The sequence below is a fragment of the Lissotriton vulgaris genome, chromosome 7 (assembly GCF_964263255.1).
Source record: "Lissotriton vulgaris chromosome 7, aLisVul1.2, whole genome shotgun sequence".
NCBI classification, from domain to species: domain Eukaryota; kingdom Metazoa; phylum Chordata; class Amphibia; order Caudata; family Salamandridae; genus Lissotriton; species Lissotriton vulgaris.
Genome location: NC_141695.1, coordinates 1769738624 through 1769758522, shown reverse-complemented (window position 1 = coordinate 1769758522; position 19899 = coordinate 1769738624). Strand labels below are relative to the sequence as shown.

Below are 19899 nucleotides of genomic sequence, written 5' to 3'. Positions count from 1 at the left end.
CTGCACCAGCAGAAGAGAGGCACCGAAATATGACCAAATATTCACGAACAGGGCAACTTACTGTTCTTAATCTAGTCTTCACATGTTTGGGGAAATTAATTTGGGTGTCCTAGACATAGGCTGGACAGGCAACCAGACTTTTACAGTTTTTAGGAAACTTAGGACCATATTAGCAAGAAACTGCAGTAATTTCGCAGAGCGCAATTAGCGCGAAGATTTTCATCGCCAGACATCGCTGGAATATATAGCCACGCTAACCCTGTATTATCAACAATTAGCGCTATGGTGATATATGTTCCAGCTATAGCGGGAGGGAAGGGCCAACATCGCGACAAAACAAGCGATGTTGCATGGGTGAAGGGGAAAAACCTTACTGATACGACCCTGTGGTCTTATCAGCATAGTCGACCGCCCATGTTAGGTATTGGTAATAAAAATAGCAGGTGTTAAAAAACCGGCAATGACCCCAGTTAGCGCGACTTTTTATGTCGCTAAACGGGGCCAGGGCCTCCTTGCTAATAGGCGAGAGCCCTGTTAGCGGCTGTTTATCAGGTCTGTTGGTCGGGAACGCCTACTTTGCATGTCATTAGCAATAAATATCGCTGACATGCAATGCGGCACCCAAACCGGTCGCTCTCGTCAGAAAGCTGTCGCTAACTGCTTGCTGATAGGGCGATAAAATAATTGCTGCTTTAGCTGCAAAAAGTGCCGCTAAACCAGTGATAAGGCCCTTGGTAATATGCCCCTTAAAGATTCATAGCTTCAACATATGGAACAGCAGATGTAAGATCAACAGGAAGATTGGGTCATTGTGAGAACTAGGTCCAGGGAGGCTTATTGTTTGAATAAGGGGGTCTGGGAAACAGGGAGAAGAAAGGGAATTCCATTGATGAAGCTTTGTAATTTGATTAAATAATGGACCAGCATTGGGTGAAGGGTAGTAAAAATTACGTAGACGAAAGCAAAAAAAAAGTTACATCAAAAAAAGGGGGCACAGGGAGTAGACACCTGGATACATATGAGATGGCAAAACAAGCCACAATATGACAGACAGGGTATTTTTGTAAATGCATGGAATGCATTTCCAGTATGACATTTAAGATTTAGCATTTCAGTCTCGTACATCTACATCTACTCACAACTATGCTTCTGAGCACGCACTGAGACGTGGACTAGAGTAACGTTGAATTGGGAAAAGTACATAAACGCACGGAATTGCACACCATAACAAGTCACAGGCATGAAGTACAATAAATCATAAACAATTGTCAAAGCATAAAAAATTTCTCCCCCAAACTAAACCTGGGATCATTCTCGGCTTCCCCACTTGACCAAACTGTGTGATCCTAGGCAACTGTTTTATTTCACTTTGCCTCCTTTTTCTTCTTCATCACACATGAGAGCACCTTGAAATGCATGAGTTCATGATGTACACTGTCCAAAACCTTCTCTTCCATTTGATTAATTTATAATTACAAAATAAAGAAATTTTGGGCTCTGCGGTTGCCCTTTTTTCTGTGATAACCTTGTTGCGTCTTGTTGTCAGTTGGCTATTTCCTTTAGCATGCTGAAGGACTGAGTAAGCCTGTTTATGTGTTGGCAGGCTATGCCCTGCTTTTACCTTATTTGTGGAATTTTTGCCGGATGGGCATCGATAGCGTGGTTTTACTGGTCTGGAAAGCCTTATGCCACATGTGTCAAATTGTAGGTTTTGACTCATTATAAGTTTGCCATGTCAGTAGGTGGGTTGTGTTGAAATATTTTAGTTCAGCGATGGTTGCTAGAAATGTTAATGTGTTGCCCTTGTTCAGGATGTCGTGCCGCCCCTGGGACTCGTACTCTGGTATTAGTTATATTTGTTGTGGTAGTTGTCCATACTCCTGGATGTTGGTGCTATCATTGATTTCTTGGTCTTTTCCCACCGCAATATATATTTGTGTTCTATGATTAGCGTTGTTGGGTTTAGTCCTCTTTTTAACATCTTTTGCTGAGCTGACTAGCGATGACTTGTTGCTCTGGTTATTCTTCTAGTCTCTTGCTGCGAAGTCCTCTTCTTGGGATTCCACATTGGTTTCCTGATGGCTACCCATGGCCAGTTCCCTTGTTTGATTTCTAAAGGAGTTACATTCTCCATGTTGTGAATGTTGAATCTAAGAATGTCATATAGCTTTACGCCCCTTGTTGTAGATCTGGGAGACGAGATCTTAGGACGCTGGTTGAAGTAGTCTTACAGTCCTTTTCTTGAAGGCATGTTTCTGCGTTTTTACTCGTCCCTGGCTCATAGTTTTCTCTTTTACCTTGGGCTTTTTCCATCCATCCTAACAGGGTCTCATCCTTAATCCTCGTGTCCCGGCTCTGTTGTGGGTTGATTCCTTCTCTCTTGTTTATTATTTCTTTTGTCCAGTCCTTCTGCTTTGGGTATGTGACCCTGTTTACAAACAGTTGCCATGTCAAACTCCCAGCTTGCCCTCCTTGTTTCTTCTTCCCAGGGGGCAGTGTCTCCTCAGATTGGGCTCTACTTTGTTGCTTTCCTGTATTGCCCTTTTTTGAGCTTGAATCAGAGTCACTCTTAGTTGGATCACTAGTCTGTGTGCTTGTTGTTGGCCCTTTTGGTATTTGTGGCTCTATGCCCTCCTCGGTGTGTTATGCTATTTTTTCACTTTGTCCGGACTCCGAAGTATCGCTGATGTGATCATCACTTTCTTCCTTGAGCTCTTCTTCCTCCCTAGCTGCCGTCACCAGAGACCACTCCCTGTGATGCTCAGTCGAGATATCAGTTGTTCCTTCAGAAGACCTTGTAACGTTGAATACGCCATTTGTTTCTTCAATTGCACTGACTATTGTGTACATTTTAGTTCTTGGTGTTTTGTCTTGTTAATTTGTTTCTGGTCTTCCTTTAACATTGTTTTTGTCTTCTGGTTTGTTTAGTTAAAGTACACTCTTCAAATTTTTGAATGGACGTAGCTTTTGTCTCGGCTATTATTTTCCTATTTTTGTCTTCTTCTTTCTTTTCCACCTGTTTGGAGGCAACTAGTTGTATTTTCCTGTCAGCTCTTGTGGGCTTGATGCATGGCACCTCTGCTGTCTAAGGGCTATTATTTGTTCCAGGAGGGTTGGAAGGAGACTCAGCTTGTCGAATATTGGACCCCAGGCGCAGGGACTTTGCACTAACGTATATTTGGATTGCCCTGTTGTTACTAACTTATTAAGTTTATCCAGTTTGGTGTTTAACTCTGCTATATGTAGCGCTGTAATAATCATTAGGTCTATTTGGATACCCAGCTTATCCGATTGCAGGTTAAGTGCCTTTACAGAGGATTCAAGTGCATCTAATAAAGACCTAACGAGCTCCGAGTGACTACTTTTGTCGCTGGGTGTTTTCCTTGTGGAGATGTCTGCTTAGTACCTGAATATTGTTGCGCGTTCAACAAATATTTGCTGGTTGATGTTTGACTGGTATTCTGCGGTATCTGAGCTGATGCACTCGCAATTTCAGTTTTTTTCCCAGTTCAGGTATTCCCACTTCATTTTGCATTGGGATGCTATCAGGGCACAAGTCCTAAATAAAGAAGTGGAGGGATGCTCACAGACAGGAAGTGGCGTCACGACCGGAAGTGACGTCACGAAAGGAAAAAACCTAGAAGTGGGAGGATGCTCAAATACATAATAGCGCTCACATTCTCCATTAACGCAGCAGCACCGATAAGATCGCAAAGTTATTAGGACAGGGGGCTGGGGAGCTTGTCTGGCAGGGTACACAGTCAAAATATCGAATCTTTAATTTCGACTTACATTTATATCGAGTTGCTAATATCGAAGGGACAGAATATCGATGTCCAGAATATCGATGGCCAGAATATCGACCCTAAGGTAAGTAATATCGAAATGACTTATATCGATAGCATCTATATCGATGTAAGTAATATCGACATTACTTATATCGATTGCATATATATCGATGTAAGTAATTTCGATTTACTAATATGTGTTAGAAATTTTAGTTAAGTATTTAAATTAATTGTTATAATATGTGTTTAATATGTTTTTATAAATAAAACATATATAAAAGTATATAATATGTTTTACTACCAGAGCGGGTTGTGGCTTTTTAGGGGAATAGGGTGGGAAGTAATTTATTTGTAATTAAATAATTATTTTTTAATGATTAATTTATTTTGCAATTAAATATTAATTGGCAATGAATTATTTTAATTGATAATTTATGTATATTTTTAACTAAATTATATGTTTTACTACTGGAGCGGGTTGTGGGTTTATAGGGGAATAGGGTGGGAAGTAATTTATTTGTAATTAAATTATTATTTTTTAATGATTCATTTATTTTGCAATTAAATATTAATTGGCAAATAATTATTTTAATTGATTAATTGAATAATTAATTGATAATTTATGTATATTTTTAACTAAATTATGTGTCTTACTACTGGAGCGGGTTGTGGGTTTATAGGGGAATAGGGTGGGAAGTAATTTAATTGTAATATTAATTAATTTTGGGTAAAGGAGTTTTTTTAGGGTTCACGGTCAGTTTTGGGTTTTTGGGTAAAGGGGTATTTTTAGGGGTCAGAGTCAGTTTTCAGTTCTTGGGTAAAGGGGTATTTTTTGGGTTCAGGGTCAGTTTTCAGTTTTTGGGTAAAGGGGTATTTTTAGGTTTCAGGGTCAGTTTTCAGTTTTTGGGTAAAGGGGTATTTTTAGGGTTCAGGGTCAGTTTTCAGTTTTTAGGTAAAGGGATATTTTTAGGGTTCAGGGTCAGTTTTCAGTTTCTGGGTAAAGGGGTATTTTTAGGGTTCAGGGTCAGTTTTCAGTTTTTGGGTAAAGGGGTATTTTTAGGTTTCAGGGTCAGTTTTCAGTTTTTGGGTAAAGGGGTATTTTTAGGGTTCAGGGTCAGTTTTCAGTTTTTGGGTAAAGGGGTATTTTTAGGGTTCAGGGTCAGTTTTCAGTTTTTGGGTTAAGGGGTATTTTTAGGGTTCTGGGTCAGTTTTCAGTTTTTGGGTAAAGGGGTATTTTTAGGGTTTAGGGTCAGTTTTCAGTTCTTGGGTAAAGGGGTATTTTTTGGGTTCAGGGTCAGTTTTCAGTTTTTGGGTAAAGGGGTATTTTTAGGGTTCAGGGTCAGTTTTGGGTTTTTGGGTAAAGGGGTATTTTTAGGGTTCAGGGTCAGTTTTTAGTTCTTGGGTAAAGGGATATTTTTTGGGTTCAGGGTCACTTTTCCCTACTGTTGCACCCACTGGAGTGGGAATAGTAATTTTAACCCCTACGCTATCCAACGCTTTCCCTACTGTTGCACCCTCTGGAGTGGGAATAGTAATTTTTACCCCTACGCTATCCAACACTTTCCCTACTGTTGCACCCTCTGGAGTGGGAATAGTAATTTTTACCCCTACGCTATCCAACACTTTCTCTACTGTTGCACCCTCTGGAGTGGGAATAGTAATTATTGTTAAGTAAGTATATATTATATATGATTTGTTAATATATATATTTTTTTTAATATGTAATATTATTTTTTTTTACCATTATTAAATATATTTAAATATGTTTAAGTAATTTATAAGTATTATTTACAGTATTTTTCATGTTATTTTAAACCCAAAAAAAAACGATATATTTGACAACGATATTTTTAACATCGATATTATTTTTTCGATATTTTGGTACTTACCATGTTGTACATAGGGTGTCGATATTCTTGCAATCGATATAATTACGCCGATATTTGTGTAGGTCGAAATTCTGTCTGTCGAAATTCTGTCATAGATCCGTCTGGCAGTCCTGGCTCCTTCCTATTCATTGTATTAAACAGCGCGTCTAACGGAGGCAAGAGCAGGGCTCGAGTCGGGAATAACACTATAATTTAAAGCCCAGCTTTTGTGCAGGGGGGGCGGTGTCCACCCGGTAGGACCCCTTAAAATAAGTGGGTGGACGCCGTCCACCCGCATGGTACCCCGACTCGAGCCCTGGATGCTATAGTTCTCTTTGTTGGGTCCCTGAGAAGGGGCTCTGCACACACCAGGTTCTCTTCGTCTCCCTCCCAGGGGACACTCTTCAATTTAGGAACACTCTGGGGAAGCATTTGCACACACCCGGCTCCTTTCTCCTCACCTCCCTCCCAGAAGGGTGAACAACCTTTACAGCTAAACTTTTACCACGCAGTGCCTTTACATCGCGGTATTAACAACGCTAACCATTACAACGCATTGCGCTGGGGGCGCTCTAGGATAGGGAATAAGTTTAATTTACTATCCAACACCTTCCCTAGTGTCCACGGGGACTGGTGTTGGAATAGTAAATTAAACTTTTCACTATCCAGCGCCCCAAAGCGCTATGCGTTGTAATGGTTTGCGATGTAAAAACTGCGTTGTAAAGGCATGCGTGGTAAAAGCATGCATTGTCCTGTCATACATCCTCCCAGAAGTCACTCCTCAAGGTAGGAACCCTCTGGAGGTGGCTCTGTCCACACATCAGGCTCCCTACTCTTCACCTTCTCCCAGTTCATCTCCTTGTGGATCAAGGTCTCATGAAGGTCATGCAGAGAGATGAAGGTCTCCCAGGTACCAGGGCACGTGGCTCCGGATGGAGGTCATGGACAGTAAACAACTCTCACCCTGGAGATTAGAAGGCATTAGATCACCTTATAACAATGGTTCACGAGTAGTTCACAATTAGGACCAATAGTGCACACAAATAGTGCGCATCTTGTAACTGTAGGAACACTCACCCTGTGTTACTCCGTCACCTCTTTAATTCCCAAACTATGATCTTGGAAGACTTCTCAAGGTCATTTAAGTGCACTATACAACTATGGAAGAACATATTAAAGAACAATTCAGAAACACGCCTGCCTCTTTCATTTCCCTGCCTACGTAATTCATGGGAGACATAGCTTTCCACAATCTTAGATTTTGAAGCTACCAACATAGCATTTAATTAGTAATGTTGTGAGGTCAGTGTCCTCTATCTCTAGATGACGCAATGTGTGACCCTGGGAATGTCCTGTGTGCAGAAACTACAGGCACCGGTCATGGTGTCTCACTGTCACTTGCCTCACCTGTGTGGATCCAGCCCCAACCGCCATGAACTCGTCCACCCGGCCTCCAGCTCTTCAGGGAATTCATCATTGTGCTTCAAACACCAGGAGCTGAGCTCACACTTGAGCTGGAAGAAGAGTTCAGTGTGGAGATCCCGCCCTGTGTCCTCACTCCCCTGTCTGCAGAGACAGGACTCCTGAGCCTTTCACAATCTGATCCTTTCCTGTGTTCAGTGAGAGTGCCTGCTCTTGCCCTGTCTCCAAGCAGTCTCCTCCAGCCCTCTGCTGCAGGGATGCCTCCTCCCCTCTCAACAGCTGTGACACCCCGGGTCTGTGGTTAGAGTTGGTCACTCTTCTGCAAAAAACGTCTGTGTGGGTTTATTTCACCATCATCGTCAGTTCCTCTTCTCTAGCAGGAAACGGTTCCCACACCTCTGGTTATACTTTGCAGACCAGCATCCTCAGACAGGACATGGAGACGCAAACGCCCAGATCCAGAAAGATTTTGCATCGAGTTTGCATCACTCATCTAACACAGACCTGAAGCAAAATCATGGTTGGTCTTCACAAACCAATTCAAATGGTGATTTGTGTTGGTTTGTAACCAAAAGTAATGCCGGCCAATACTCTGCCTTGTGTTACTCTGCTTTAAGTTTAAGGAAGCATTCCACGAATGGTCAACGGCCACTCCTGTGCATCCACCCAAGCTCGTATCTGCAAAGAAATGTAGAGATGGATTTTTTAAAAATCTTGTTAATATCATTTTTTTTTGTTCAAACAATTTTTATAATTTAAGAGAGAGAGTATAAATAATTAAGGTACTAAAGAATGTAATACATAAAAACCATCTTGAACAATAAATAATTAATACAAAAGAATAAATATGAGCAATATTATAAATAATGGATAAACCTTAATAAGAACAGATATATAATAACCTACTCATGTCAATCCATTTGTATTACATTTGGGTAAAAATCATTGATCCCACAAATCTATATCTATTCTATACTACTATTATAAAGAGAGAACTTGCACCTTTTGGCAAGGTAATCTCGGGAACCACAGCGCCAATCTACACACCCAAGACATCTTAGAAAACCTCAGGGCAAGCAGAAGGACATAGGCTACATAAGAATAAAAATAAAACGTTGTTTAAAATATTAATAAATTTAAAAAAAGTAGTCCCTTGCAACTAGCGCCGGCCGCGACGTCTGTGTGAGGGGAGGAGCGGCGTTCACCAGAACCACCGGCGTATCTAGGGGGGGGCACGCATTTTTTTTGAGCTGGGGCGGCTCCTCAGCAGTGCCGGACATTTTATCATCATTGGCTGCCATCCCTTAGCGAATGGGGACAGGAGGCGCACTTGCGCAGCATGACTGGGCTTGATTGGCCAGTATGCCGCACTGCGCGCACCACCTTAAAGTGTACCTTCATGTTTGGGTTTCAGGGCCGTCAATCAGGTTGTGCGCGAAAGCGCTACGAATGACGGCCCTGCAAACTTTATTGTCCAGAGCACGCCCGCAGCAGTTAGCAGCAGCACGTGTAAGTGTGTGTCTCAAGCACACCTGCTGCATCGTGTTGCCAGCCACCAAAGTGAATAGTACTGTGGATGTTCAGTGTGTGGGTCTCTCGGCGCAGGTGAAGTGTGTCGGGGTTTGCTTTTCCACACTGTCACTGTCTCGTCACTGTGCTAGAGGTACAATGAGTTAACTGAGTGAAACCAACGCCGCAATGGACTTCCAAGAGTCCCACTTCGGGAAACACATAGAAATTCCGGTAAGCAGACAGACAGAAAGGTTGAGGATGTCGACGAGGGTGGAAGAGGGCTGTGAATGAAAAGGTAGGAGACTAATTGAGGAATATTATGTGGGACAAAGACGTAACTGCTAAATATTGTCAACCCCCCCAGTGCTATGTTCCCATCAAAGACTATTTGAATACTGTGAATTCCTCTAAATGCAACGCCGGGTTCTCTTTGATACTGCGAGAAGCCAGCCTGAATACTGCATGCCCCACCTAAATTACGCGAAGACCTGCATGCACCAGCCCCTTTCTCATGCTGAGCAAAGTCAATGTGCATTCTCTGTCACCCAGTCTGACTCCCCCACCCCGCTCCTAAATTCAGTGCCAACAGTCCCCAAAGTCTCTACGTTTATCACTTTCATCCCTACATTGGATACAACTTCTTAGTTTCTGCACATTATTTATTTATCACTATTGTCTGGTGTTTTAATCCAAATGATCAAACTGAACTACACCAAGACTACAATTCCTAAAATTAACGAACTAGGTAAATTAAGTACTAAGCCAGAAAATGTGTGCTTTTGATATGGACTCTTAATATGTCGCTATTCTTAATTAAATATACCTTGTGTGTAGTCCTCTCCTACCAATGATTACCCTGTGACGTTCCTCGGAATTTCTTAAGAAAGAATGTACTGGCCAGCCAGTGGTTTACTACACGTAGATTTCCACTCAAGGACCATATTCAATCCTGGTCTGCAGGCCTGCTATTTCTGTATATATGCAAACAGTACTCTATGATCATACAATAGGTTGCTGTGTTGTGAATAGACATGTTTGGAACAAATCCACATGTTGCTCTGAAGCACACTTTGGCATTTAATGCATATGTCTCTCTTTGGTAGGAACTGTGCCAGCATTGCTCCAGAGTGTAAGCTAAAAGAAGGATACTTCCATGAGCCAGGTGTTTAGTGATTTTTTTACAGATGCTTTTTGTTAAATGAAAGATGGGAAATATACAGTGGCAACGTTTGTTATCACGTGAAGGTGCTGTGAGCCCTATTTATTTGTTTGGCTGTTTTTTATCATGCTGACTAGACCGTGAGGTAATGGAGTGCTCTATTTAGGTGTATACACAGATTAGTATATCCTGTTACAGTATTCTTGTCATTGTATACAATAATGTAGGGCGCCATCTCACTGTGACAAAGAGGTATGTTTGATTGACCATTTAGCAACATCTTTATTTTTCCTTACCAGAGTGGCACCTCCTCTGGTCGAGGCGCAACCCTTCATTGCTGCTCTAGGGCAGAGCTTGGCACGCTTGACTGGCTCTAGGCAAGGTATTTCTGCAGATACTGCAACACCTTTACCCCCTTCCATCCATCTCCCCCACCCATGCTTTGCCCCTAGGCAGACATTGCCACTGCATATGATGAAAAACATCTTCCCAGCCCTTCACATATGTTGTAGGGCGCAGAGCGGATGACCTGGCTGTAGTAGCGTCTGAGCAGCATTTGCGATGTCCCAGTGCTGCTTTGCTACTTGAGGGGCTTTGGGCTTGGGACGGGTCTCAAAATCTAGCAACACTGGCCCTGGGCATCATTTTGGCCAGCCCCCACGATGAGAACGTAGCAGTGACGCATCACGCGGTTCACCACTAGGCGCCTTTGCCTACTGGCCCCCTGGATCCTCCTAGTGGCAATCAATCAAATCAGATGCTGCACAGCATCGCTCAGTGGACTCCAGGCCACTCTCTGTCCCACGTGCAACGCAGCCCAGGATGTGAGCCCCCAACAGCACGGATCTCTCTCTGTCTTCACAACTGGAGTGCCTAATTAAAATTACAAGTTAGTCAACACAGTCAGCTGACAAGTCGGAGACAATGAGCATTGGGCAAGCCTCAGGCTAAGCCATACAGTCATGTCACATAGCTCCCAGCTGGCAGCCAGCTCGATGTGGTGCTCTCAACCAAATTATTAACATGAAGTGGTTACAGTCGGTGTACCACCTCTGGCTCCAGTCCTGCAGTCAGCAGCACAGATGAGCTCTCAGCTGCCTAAGTATAGTAAGTTTTAAAAGTTTAGCTGTCAGCACACAGTCAGTACTACCTGCTGACTGACTCGACAGCAGCACCACCGGACTGCATTGATTGGGCAAGCCTCAGGCTAAGGCACTACAGCGCAGCAAGTGCTGTCATATTTTTAAAAGTACATCTTCGCGCTATTAAAAAAGAATACATTGTAGCAGCCCTCCTGCTGTGCTCTGTGCTACTGGCAGCACACGCCCAGGCTGGCAAGTGACATCTGCGGGAGCAGTCCCGGCGCAGGCCAGCCACACAGGCACTCAACCAAGTTAGCAGCCTGGAGTGGCCAGTAGTGTACTGGAATAGCGCTTTGTGTGACAGCAGAGAGAGTGGAATCAAATGCGTGACTATAAATTTCAATGAGGAAATGTGGCGCACCACACTGAAATGCTTTAGTCTAACGCCTGATGTCACCGGTGTATTCAACTAGGGTGTAGCCTTAGACTGTGTCGTCATCTATGTGCATGTAACTTGCATGATCGAGATAAACATTAGCGGCGATACTACGTGTCTCTCTTTTTCACCAGCACCCCCCCCAGGGGCGGCAATCTGAGGGATAGCCCCGGGCGCCACAAGCTCTAGCTACGCCTCTGACCAGAACCAGGAAGAGCAGACGACATGAGCGACGTCTGCGTGAGGGGAGGAGCGGCGTTCACCAGAACCAGGAAGAGCGGAGGACAACAGCGCCGGTAGGAGCTGTGGAGCGGCGAGAACCGGAGGAGCAGTGACAGCGCGGGGAGGAGCGGCGGGAAGCGGAGGAGCAGTGAGAGGTACGTGGCTGGAGATGTTGCTGGGGCGGGAGGCGGGAGGGAGTCGGCGGGTGCACCGCGCGGGCTGCATCGGATGTTGCTGGAGTCCGGGCGGGAGGCGGGGCGGGCCGGGCCGGGATGGGGGGGCGGGAGGGAGTCGGCGGGTGCACCGCTCAACATGCTGCCCCAGCCACCTTCTCCCCCGGGGTAAAAATGCAGCCCCCAGCCCCCTTCTGCCCCAGGCAACGCTGGGGCGGGCTGCTAGTGATAAATAAAAATACTTGCAAGAGGAAAGAAAAGAAAAGAATAGTAAGATAAAGAAACAAGAAAGAAAAAGAGAAAAAGAAAAAAAGAGAGAAAGAGAAAGAGAGAAAGAAGAAAAGTTAGAAAGAGAGAAATGGACTCCAGCCTTACTAAATAAAAGGAAAAATCAATCCGCTGTGAAAAAAAAGATACTGAGCCACCAGACCCTGAGAAGCTAAATGGATATATTTGTCAAGCAATCTCCATACACTAGAAGAGATAGAGGGGGTATATCGTCTCTCCTCCACCGAGGTGTGAGCACCGTGGAGAAACGATACCCATGTCCCCCATGTGTGATATGATAGGGAATATCTTAGCGGCTACTAGAATCGCACCTGGGCCACTGTTGTGGGGGCTGGTCTTGTTCTACTGGAGTCCAGCTGAGAAGGGTTATCCTCCATTTGTATGTGGAACCAGGGGGTTTCGATGGTGCTTATGTGTTATACAAACATAGGGACAAAAGGGCCTTCAACCTACTTGCCACCCCTTCCAGTTGCCCTTGGATCATACCACAGAGGGATTCCTAAATTTGGTGGTGGAGTAGCATCTAAAGAAATAGAGCTGGCTGAACGAGGGCTATCTTTGTCTGAGGATAGCCTCCCCATGCCCATTCCTTGTTTGCCTGCCTCTAGCAGGGCTCCTGGGTCGCCCAATGGCTTGTGTGTTCAGGACGATCAGGGAGAAGGACAGGGGGTGATTGGGCAGGGTCACACTCAGCCCCCCACCCCTTTATCCATGGTGCCTAGCCCAAGGCTCAAATGAAAGAGGAAGAGTAGCGTCATAACTCAGAATCATTCCAAGGTTAATGAGTCAGCTCAAACTGACCCCAACCCCATCTGTGTAGAGGGAGGCCCACCCCAGTACGTAGTTACTAGCTGAGCTTAATAAATTTCTGATTAAGACTCTTGACCCCATTCCGGCTAGGCTCCCCCACTTCCTGGCAGGGTGAGGGAGATTCTGACTCATATATGTTTGCAGAGGTCCACCAACCTTATCTTTCCTGTCACATACTCCAACATCAGAGGTGAGTCCGATGGGTTCCCCTCTGAATGTTCTTGGGTTGGAGAGCTTGACAGAGACTTCCGTAGTATAGTAGTCTGTCGACCGGTGTGGTCTCAAGTAAACTGGACAGTTTACATACCCTGCCCCCCCTTCATTAATCCTGGTGCTGTGCTCAATCTACTGCCGGAGGCGACTCCTTATGTTGCCATGCTGGGCAATGTTACTCTCCGCCCCACCCTCTTTGGTGAAACCTTCTTTGAGCTCAAAGACACGCTGGTGCACTGGCTAAAGTTGCATACTCATTGAGACTGGGGGCCTGTGGAATCTGTCACCATGGCCTGTAAAGTGAGTTAGGTGGACTCAGACAGGAAACTATGGGCAGAGGATTGTGTGGTGGTTAATGTTAGCTATCCCCGGATTGTGGCAGATCTACAGTCAGCTCTACCCCACTGAAGATATGTGGCCCACCCAGTATAGTTGCCCTCCCTGTTCAGAATTGAATTATTCGAAATGATGAGGAAGATCAAGTTACAAAAGTTTTTTGAAGTTAAAGAAAAGACCGCTCCTTCCATTTTTGACACACATCTGCATCGTCCCACAAGTTTTTGTCCTACCACCTCGTCACTGGGTCCAGAGGTGGCTGTTTTTGAACAACGAGTATTACATGATATTGAAATTCTCGAACAGACTCAAAAGCAAAAATCCTCGAATAATATGAGAAAGGCTGATTGGCTGGCTGTAAAATCATTACAAGATAACAATTCTATTACGATAAAACAAGCCGACAAAGGCAGTGCCGTAGTCGTACTTAAAAACCTGTGACTATCTTCACTATCGTTCATTTCATCCTAGGGCACTGAGAGATAATCTTCTGGTGGGCCAGTTTTTGCGCTATCAGCGCAATTGCTCCTCGACTGGCACATTTATGGAACAGTCCGAAGAGCTAGTAACGAAACAGAGGGAGAGGGAATATCCTATAAAGGTTATTAAGCAAGCTCGTAAGTGAGCATTGAATACCCAATGTGAAGCTTTACTGGAAAGAAACATCAAGGAGAGAAAAGCTTGTTTATCAGTGGTAACCACTTTTGATCCGTTGTCCACTAAAATGAGACAAATTATAAGAAAGCACTGGTCCATTTTAGAAAACAGTACAAGCAAGATGCCGATGCCACGCTTTGCGTTTAAAAGAGCCCCCAACCTCAAAGATAAGTTGGTCCACACGCATATACCAGTGACGCCACAATCGAATCCCCTTCCAGTGGGTCATCATCCGTGTGGAGGATGCTCGGTTTGCAGTCTTACACAAGTAACCAAGAGTGTAACATTACATGATGGCAGAACCTGGTTTTTAAACAGGTTCAGCAAATGTAATCGTCCAATGTGATTTATAGGTTGACCTGTAGTTGTGGATTGTATTACATTGGTGTAACCTCACGTAAAGTAAAAGTGCGCATTCAAAAACTTCTCAGCACAATTAAGGTGAAGAAATTAACAACACGCTTAGTTCAACACTTTGCTGAAAAGGGACATGGCCTAAGGGATTTGAGATGGACAGTCCTCGAGTAGGTGGTTGGTGAAACACATAACCTCAAAATGATATTAGCAAGAAAAGAGGCTAAATGGATCTTTTCCGAAAGAGCAGACTGGGAGGGATTGAATGACTCCATTGAATGGAATAAGGTCAGCAAGCGGTGAGATTGGCAGTTCTATGCATGAGAATAGTGTGGCATGCAGGTGAAGGAGAGTATCCATCTTCTTTTTCCACTTAACCCCATATCAGCACAGAGTGACTTCCAATTCTAGACTATTTGTTAGTCATAAGGAGAATTGACCAAATTATGTTAGAGAGAACAGCTTGATGGGCATAACTTTGGGTTTAGTTTTGAGCCGGGGTTTGAGTTCAGCACAGACCCATGAGAGTCAATACAACGTATTTGTCCCTCCCCCACTTTGTACCTATGTCAATGGGCATCATGATCATGGCAGAAGAGTTGGCGACGCGTTCATTGATATATGTGGAATATCAGTTGGATTAGTGAGTGCGGTCCATTAATTTTGATATTTGGACAATGGAAGAAAACTATCGAAATGGGGGTGCTACATAACATCCAGGCATACCCTGCATGATGGTGTTAGAATGACGTTGTAGATGTCTGGATTAATGGTTGTGCTAAGTAATCTGCTTTAAAAATAGGCAGAAAATGAGTTTTGTTCCGACTTGGCATAAATTGAGCTTTCCCTTGTAATATAGTAGCAGCAACAGCTAAGAAGTTTTAATATCCCCGTGAGGAATGGTAGTAGAAAATAAGTAATGAAAATCCACACTCTGCGAGCATTGTAGGATTGCGGCATATTGGAATATGAAGGGACAATAGTCTGGTTGAAAAACGTTATTTAACAGCGTGGGGCGCAATTTGCCTGTTTTAAGATGGCCGTCACTCAAGCAACAAGAGCGTGTTTTTGCTGAGTGCTGACGCGCTGGCAGGGCGTGGCCAGGAGTAGTGTAAATCTCACGGCAGTGTGAGCTCAGTGTCGGAGCTTCATACACGCCGGTGGGACTCGGCACGGATAAGGAGACGGTTGTCCGGGGGTTACACAGGTCTGTGGGGCGAGAATGAGGGGTAGGCATGGATAGTAGGAACCGCGAATAATGTCGCGTGGTTGCTCTAAGTTTGTGAAGAGCTCACAACGGTTTTGAGAACCGGGAGGAATATTGAGTGATAACACAAGTACTATAAGTGATATCAGAGACTGAATGGCTCATACAAGGATGCACTTCGTGTTGAGGATGTCATGTTTGGGAAGAGCGATGACAGTAGTTGAAGCAAATAATTTATGATGTTGTTCCTGGCTTGATTTATACTTGCAGGGGGCTAGATATTGAACAGCACACGTGGTCAACAGACACGGTGTCCATTTCACTGATGGTTGCAGGTATGCGGTGACTCGTAACCGTCAGGTAATACAAAATGTGTTGGAATCTGAGCAAACTGTGTGCTTTAACAAACTGTGGTTTTGAGCAAGCCTTTGAGGAAGGCAAAAGGAAACTCACTGTTGGCCCATGTTTTTAAAACCATCACAGGTTTTGGGAGAATTTTTAGATTGAAGATTGAGAGCATCGAACCCCCACTAGCCCTGATGAAGTTGCGAGAAATTGTAGCAATGCAACATGTTGGCAATGTTGAAGTGATGATGGTGTATTGGTAACCATTTTAATCTGGAGGGCTTGCAGCTTAAAATAAATTTGGTTGGCCAGCAAGCTCTACCGGGTTTCAAAGGTAATAATTATGTTCACTGGGTCTCACAGGGGTGCCATGAGCACATGGACTGAATAGCAAGCACGGTTGCTGCACTCACTATTCACCTTTTCACTACAATTTTCGTTTAAAGGTAGAACACACACTTTCCTTTCTTCTTTCCCACACACAAAGAGAGAGAGTGGCCGATGATGATAAGTGGGTAAACTGACAATCATCAGCCAGCAACCCCCTTGGGTGTCGCTACCGTGAAGTACTCTCTCTCTTTCCACACAATTTTTTGTCGATGGAGGTGGAATTTAGCCTGGCTCATGTTGTTTTTTAGAGTGGGGAGTAACACACCATGACAAATCAGAGTAGTGTAAGCTAACACACTCAAGGGAATTGATAAAATTATTGAAAACCCTTAGATTGTCATCCCTGTTAGGTGTAGGTGTGATAGAGGGGAGGCCTTTCTTGTTTATAGTGTTTTGAGTGGTGGCGACTTTACCTTGTTTCCCCCCGTGACTCCTATTGTGTGGAGAGGGTTGGTTGCCTCCCAGTGTCTCAGGTTGCGGTGGGAGAGGCTCCCCCACTGACCACACGGCTGGCTTCTAGAGAATCCCCTCTCTGGTGTGCTACAAATAGATTTGCTCCTCTGAGTGGTCTGGAGTCATGCACTTGACTGGGCTCTAATGACTCCCCTTTGTTGATTACTTCTTCAGCAGCCACTTTGCAATCTTCAATAGGTTGGAATCTCCTGTCATGGAGTACTGTAGGACTTTTCTGCTACGTTTTCTAACCCTAGATGACTTGAGTTGGTAAATAGCTATCAATTCAATTCAATAACTTTAATCGGTTACTGTACAGAGTAAACCATAAAAGCACAGTTCATATATTACACAATTAAGAAATTCCTTGTACAATTTTAAGAAGCAAGAATATATCATATCACAGTTGCTTTACGCAATTTGAATTCATTTTTTAAAAAGGCGGTAATAGAGGCAAAAGTAAATTCATTATCCAAAAATTGCAATGCCAAAAATGCGGAGTGGCATTGTCTCAGTCCCAAATTCATTAGCACTGGTATGATCCGTCTTTTTCTAGGGATACAATAAAATTTACAAAAAAACAATATATGTATGGACGATTGCGCGGAGACTTCATCACACAGGCACTTACATAATGTTCTTGATCAATCATTTTGAACGTGGAAACTTAGCGATCTGTTTAAAATGTTTACTCTGAAATGTGTTAGTAAGAATCTATCGTAGTCGCTAGTGACTAAAAGGACATATGGCTAAATGTCTTCAAAGTTATAATAAAACGCTGAACGTAAATCCACATAAGCTCCAAGGTGGCCATTTTCGAGTTAATCATCACGAGAACACGGCGCTCGGTTCGGACGCATATCGTTTGTAAGTAGAGCCTTTACGCGATTCTGTTTTTAGATAAAATTAATTTGAGAATTCTAAGCGGCATATTTGAGGTATTTATCAATTGGTTTGTGTACAATTTAAATCTGATGTGCACGTCGGTTGGGTCCTCATTCCCTCCAATTTTCAAAAGCGCGACACAATTTTTTCGTTCTGCTATTTTAGTCGTCACTTAGACTAATTTGTATATTTTGTATAACTATATTGTAACCTCACGACTGCCACTATAACCGAGAAATATATATCTCTCTGTTTGCAGTTAATCCGCACCGCCGATAAGGCCTACTACCATTGTTGTTTGCTCATCCGAACAGAGGCTCCATATATCCATGTGACACCTCATTAAGATTTATTCTTTTAAAAGGTACATATTGATTAGTATATTATTGAATACCTTAGCAGCTTTCATCATAGAGAAGGCCTATATCATTTTTACTTTTGTTTCTGTCTTGGCCCGCTTTCTACATAGGACACTATCTTCCTGATATACTACGGCCTGTATACAGAAATCAAGCTGACCTGCATCATAGCTTACTACGGTTTATAAATATTTTTTCCATTTATTCCATATGTCACAGTTTAAAAGGATTTTGGACCGTCGTTTTCTACGATATTGAGTTCAATTAATTGGGCATACTTTGGGGCAGATTTATGTTGGGAATGCGCCACGTTTGCGTCACGCAACTGCGGCATAAACGTGGCGCATCCCTACGACCCATTTACAACGTGACGCATCTAGGCAGATGCGTCACGTTGTCAAGCCCTGCGCCACTTGTGGGCGTTCCGGCGCAGGGTGGGCGTTCCGGGGCAGGTGCGCCTCGCAAATGTGGCTGAGTGAAATCTATAAGATTTCACTCAGTCACTTTCAGGCCAATGCTGCGTCAAAACCCTGCGCCTGCTTGAAGCAGGCGTAGGTCTTGACGCAGCATTGTAAAGATGGGGCACTCCCGAGCCTTGCTGGAGCTGCGTCTCGCTTGCGACGCAACTCCAGCAATGCGCCACCTTTACGGCACAGATGCGTGACGCATCTGTGCCGTTTTTGCCCCATGGTGCGCCGCATTGTAAATGCGGCGCACCATGGGTGGCGGTGCAGCGGCGCAAAATAACTGGCGCATCCCTGGGGATGCGCTAGTTATCATAAATCTGCCCCTTTGTATCTTCTATAACGTAGACGATAATCAGACAAAGAAACGTTACATTTAACACACAGCCACTGCGAGCTTGGCTTCATTTGTCTTTAAAAAAAAAAAAAAGGCCAGTTTCATAAAATGTAAAAAAATATTTATTGAAGTCTTGGATCTTTTGTAACAGATTTCATTAAACCAAGGTTGGATGAAGCTGAACTACATGTGACATAAATGAAAATACGTCCGAAGTCAACTCAACATATTATATTTGAAGCACCTTATATCCTGCATTAAATGTCTTCCAAATAAGATCAACAAATTAAGTTTGAACAACAATACTAAGACGCACAGGTAATTATTCATTCTGAGTGTACCAATCGCCCATTCTATCAGATCTGAGACAGATGCTTGGTTATATTACGCCTTCTTGTTTTAATATTTATTTTAGATATTACATGTATCACAGTATAATCGATCACAAGTAAAAATCATCATCTGAATCCTATCATCGGTAAGAATCCCAAGGATTTCTCAGGCTTTGTATAGATAGGGTTAAATACTATGATCATCATCGTTGCTCCTATTAAGCACAGCATTCAATGTTATGTTATGTTATGTTAAAATTTTCTTCTATAGCGCAACGGCTACTCCAAGGGAGTGTCCCGGCGCTTTGGCGAAGAAGTCTGCAGAGGGCAGCAACATAACGGAATATAAGAAAAAACAGGGGGCCCTAGTGTGAAATCTGACGAAATTGATGTACATAGACAGCATTCATTTCCCTTCTTCTCCCACTCCTCTCCCTGTGGGCACCATGGATACTGTAAATTATTGACCGTATCACCCTGCCAGTAAGAACCCGTACCCCTATGCATATGTACAGCCATTCTAGGCACCATGGCCTTTTTACCCATTGGAATCCCCAGCTTCCCTCCTGCGCGTATCTTGCACCCCCTCTCTCATGTATAGACCGTGAAACCCTTTCCCTTTGCGCGATCCTGATATGAAAGGTAACCCTCCTGCTTGACCCAGGCATTCCCCATTTCCCTCTCGAAGAAGCACCCTTCGCCTCAGCTGACATAGCCCCCAGTTGTATCTGACTGCCCCTGTTCTCTCATGTACAGGTCATAAGATCTCTCTCTCTCTCTCTCTCTCTGCGCGACTCTGGCCCTGCA

General features: G+C 43.8%; 1 protein-coding gene across 2 annotated transcripts in view; it reads right to left on the bottom strand.

Moving 5' to 3' along the window:
• Positions 1 to 7377, bottom strand: part of LOC147706636 (cell adhesion molecule CEACAM16-like) — a 109861-nt gene extending 102484 nt beyond the window's left edge. The window contains exon 1 of one of the 2 annotated variants that reach the window (XM_086933125.1): positions 7064 to 7377. In XM_086933125.1, the coding sequence (XP_086789251.1) occupies positions 7064 to 7133 (70 nt within the window). In that variant the 5' untranslated portion in view covers positions 7134 to 7377. The remainder of the gene's footprint in view (positions 1 to 7063) is intronic. The other variant, XM_086933123.1, reaches the window with a different exon arrangement.
• Between the last annotated feature and the right edge of the window lie 12522 nt (positions 7378 to 19899).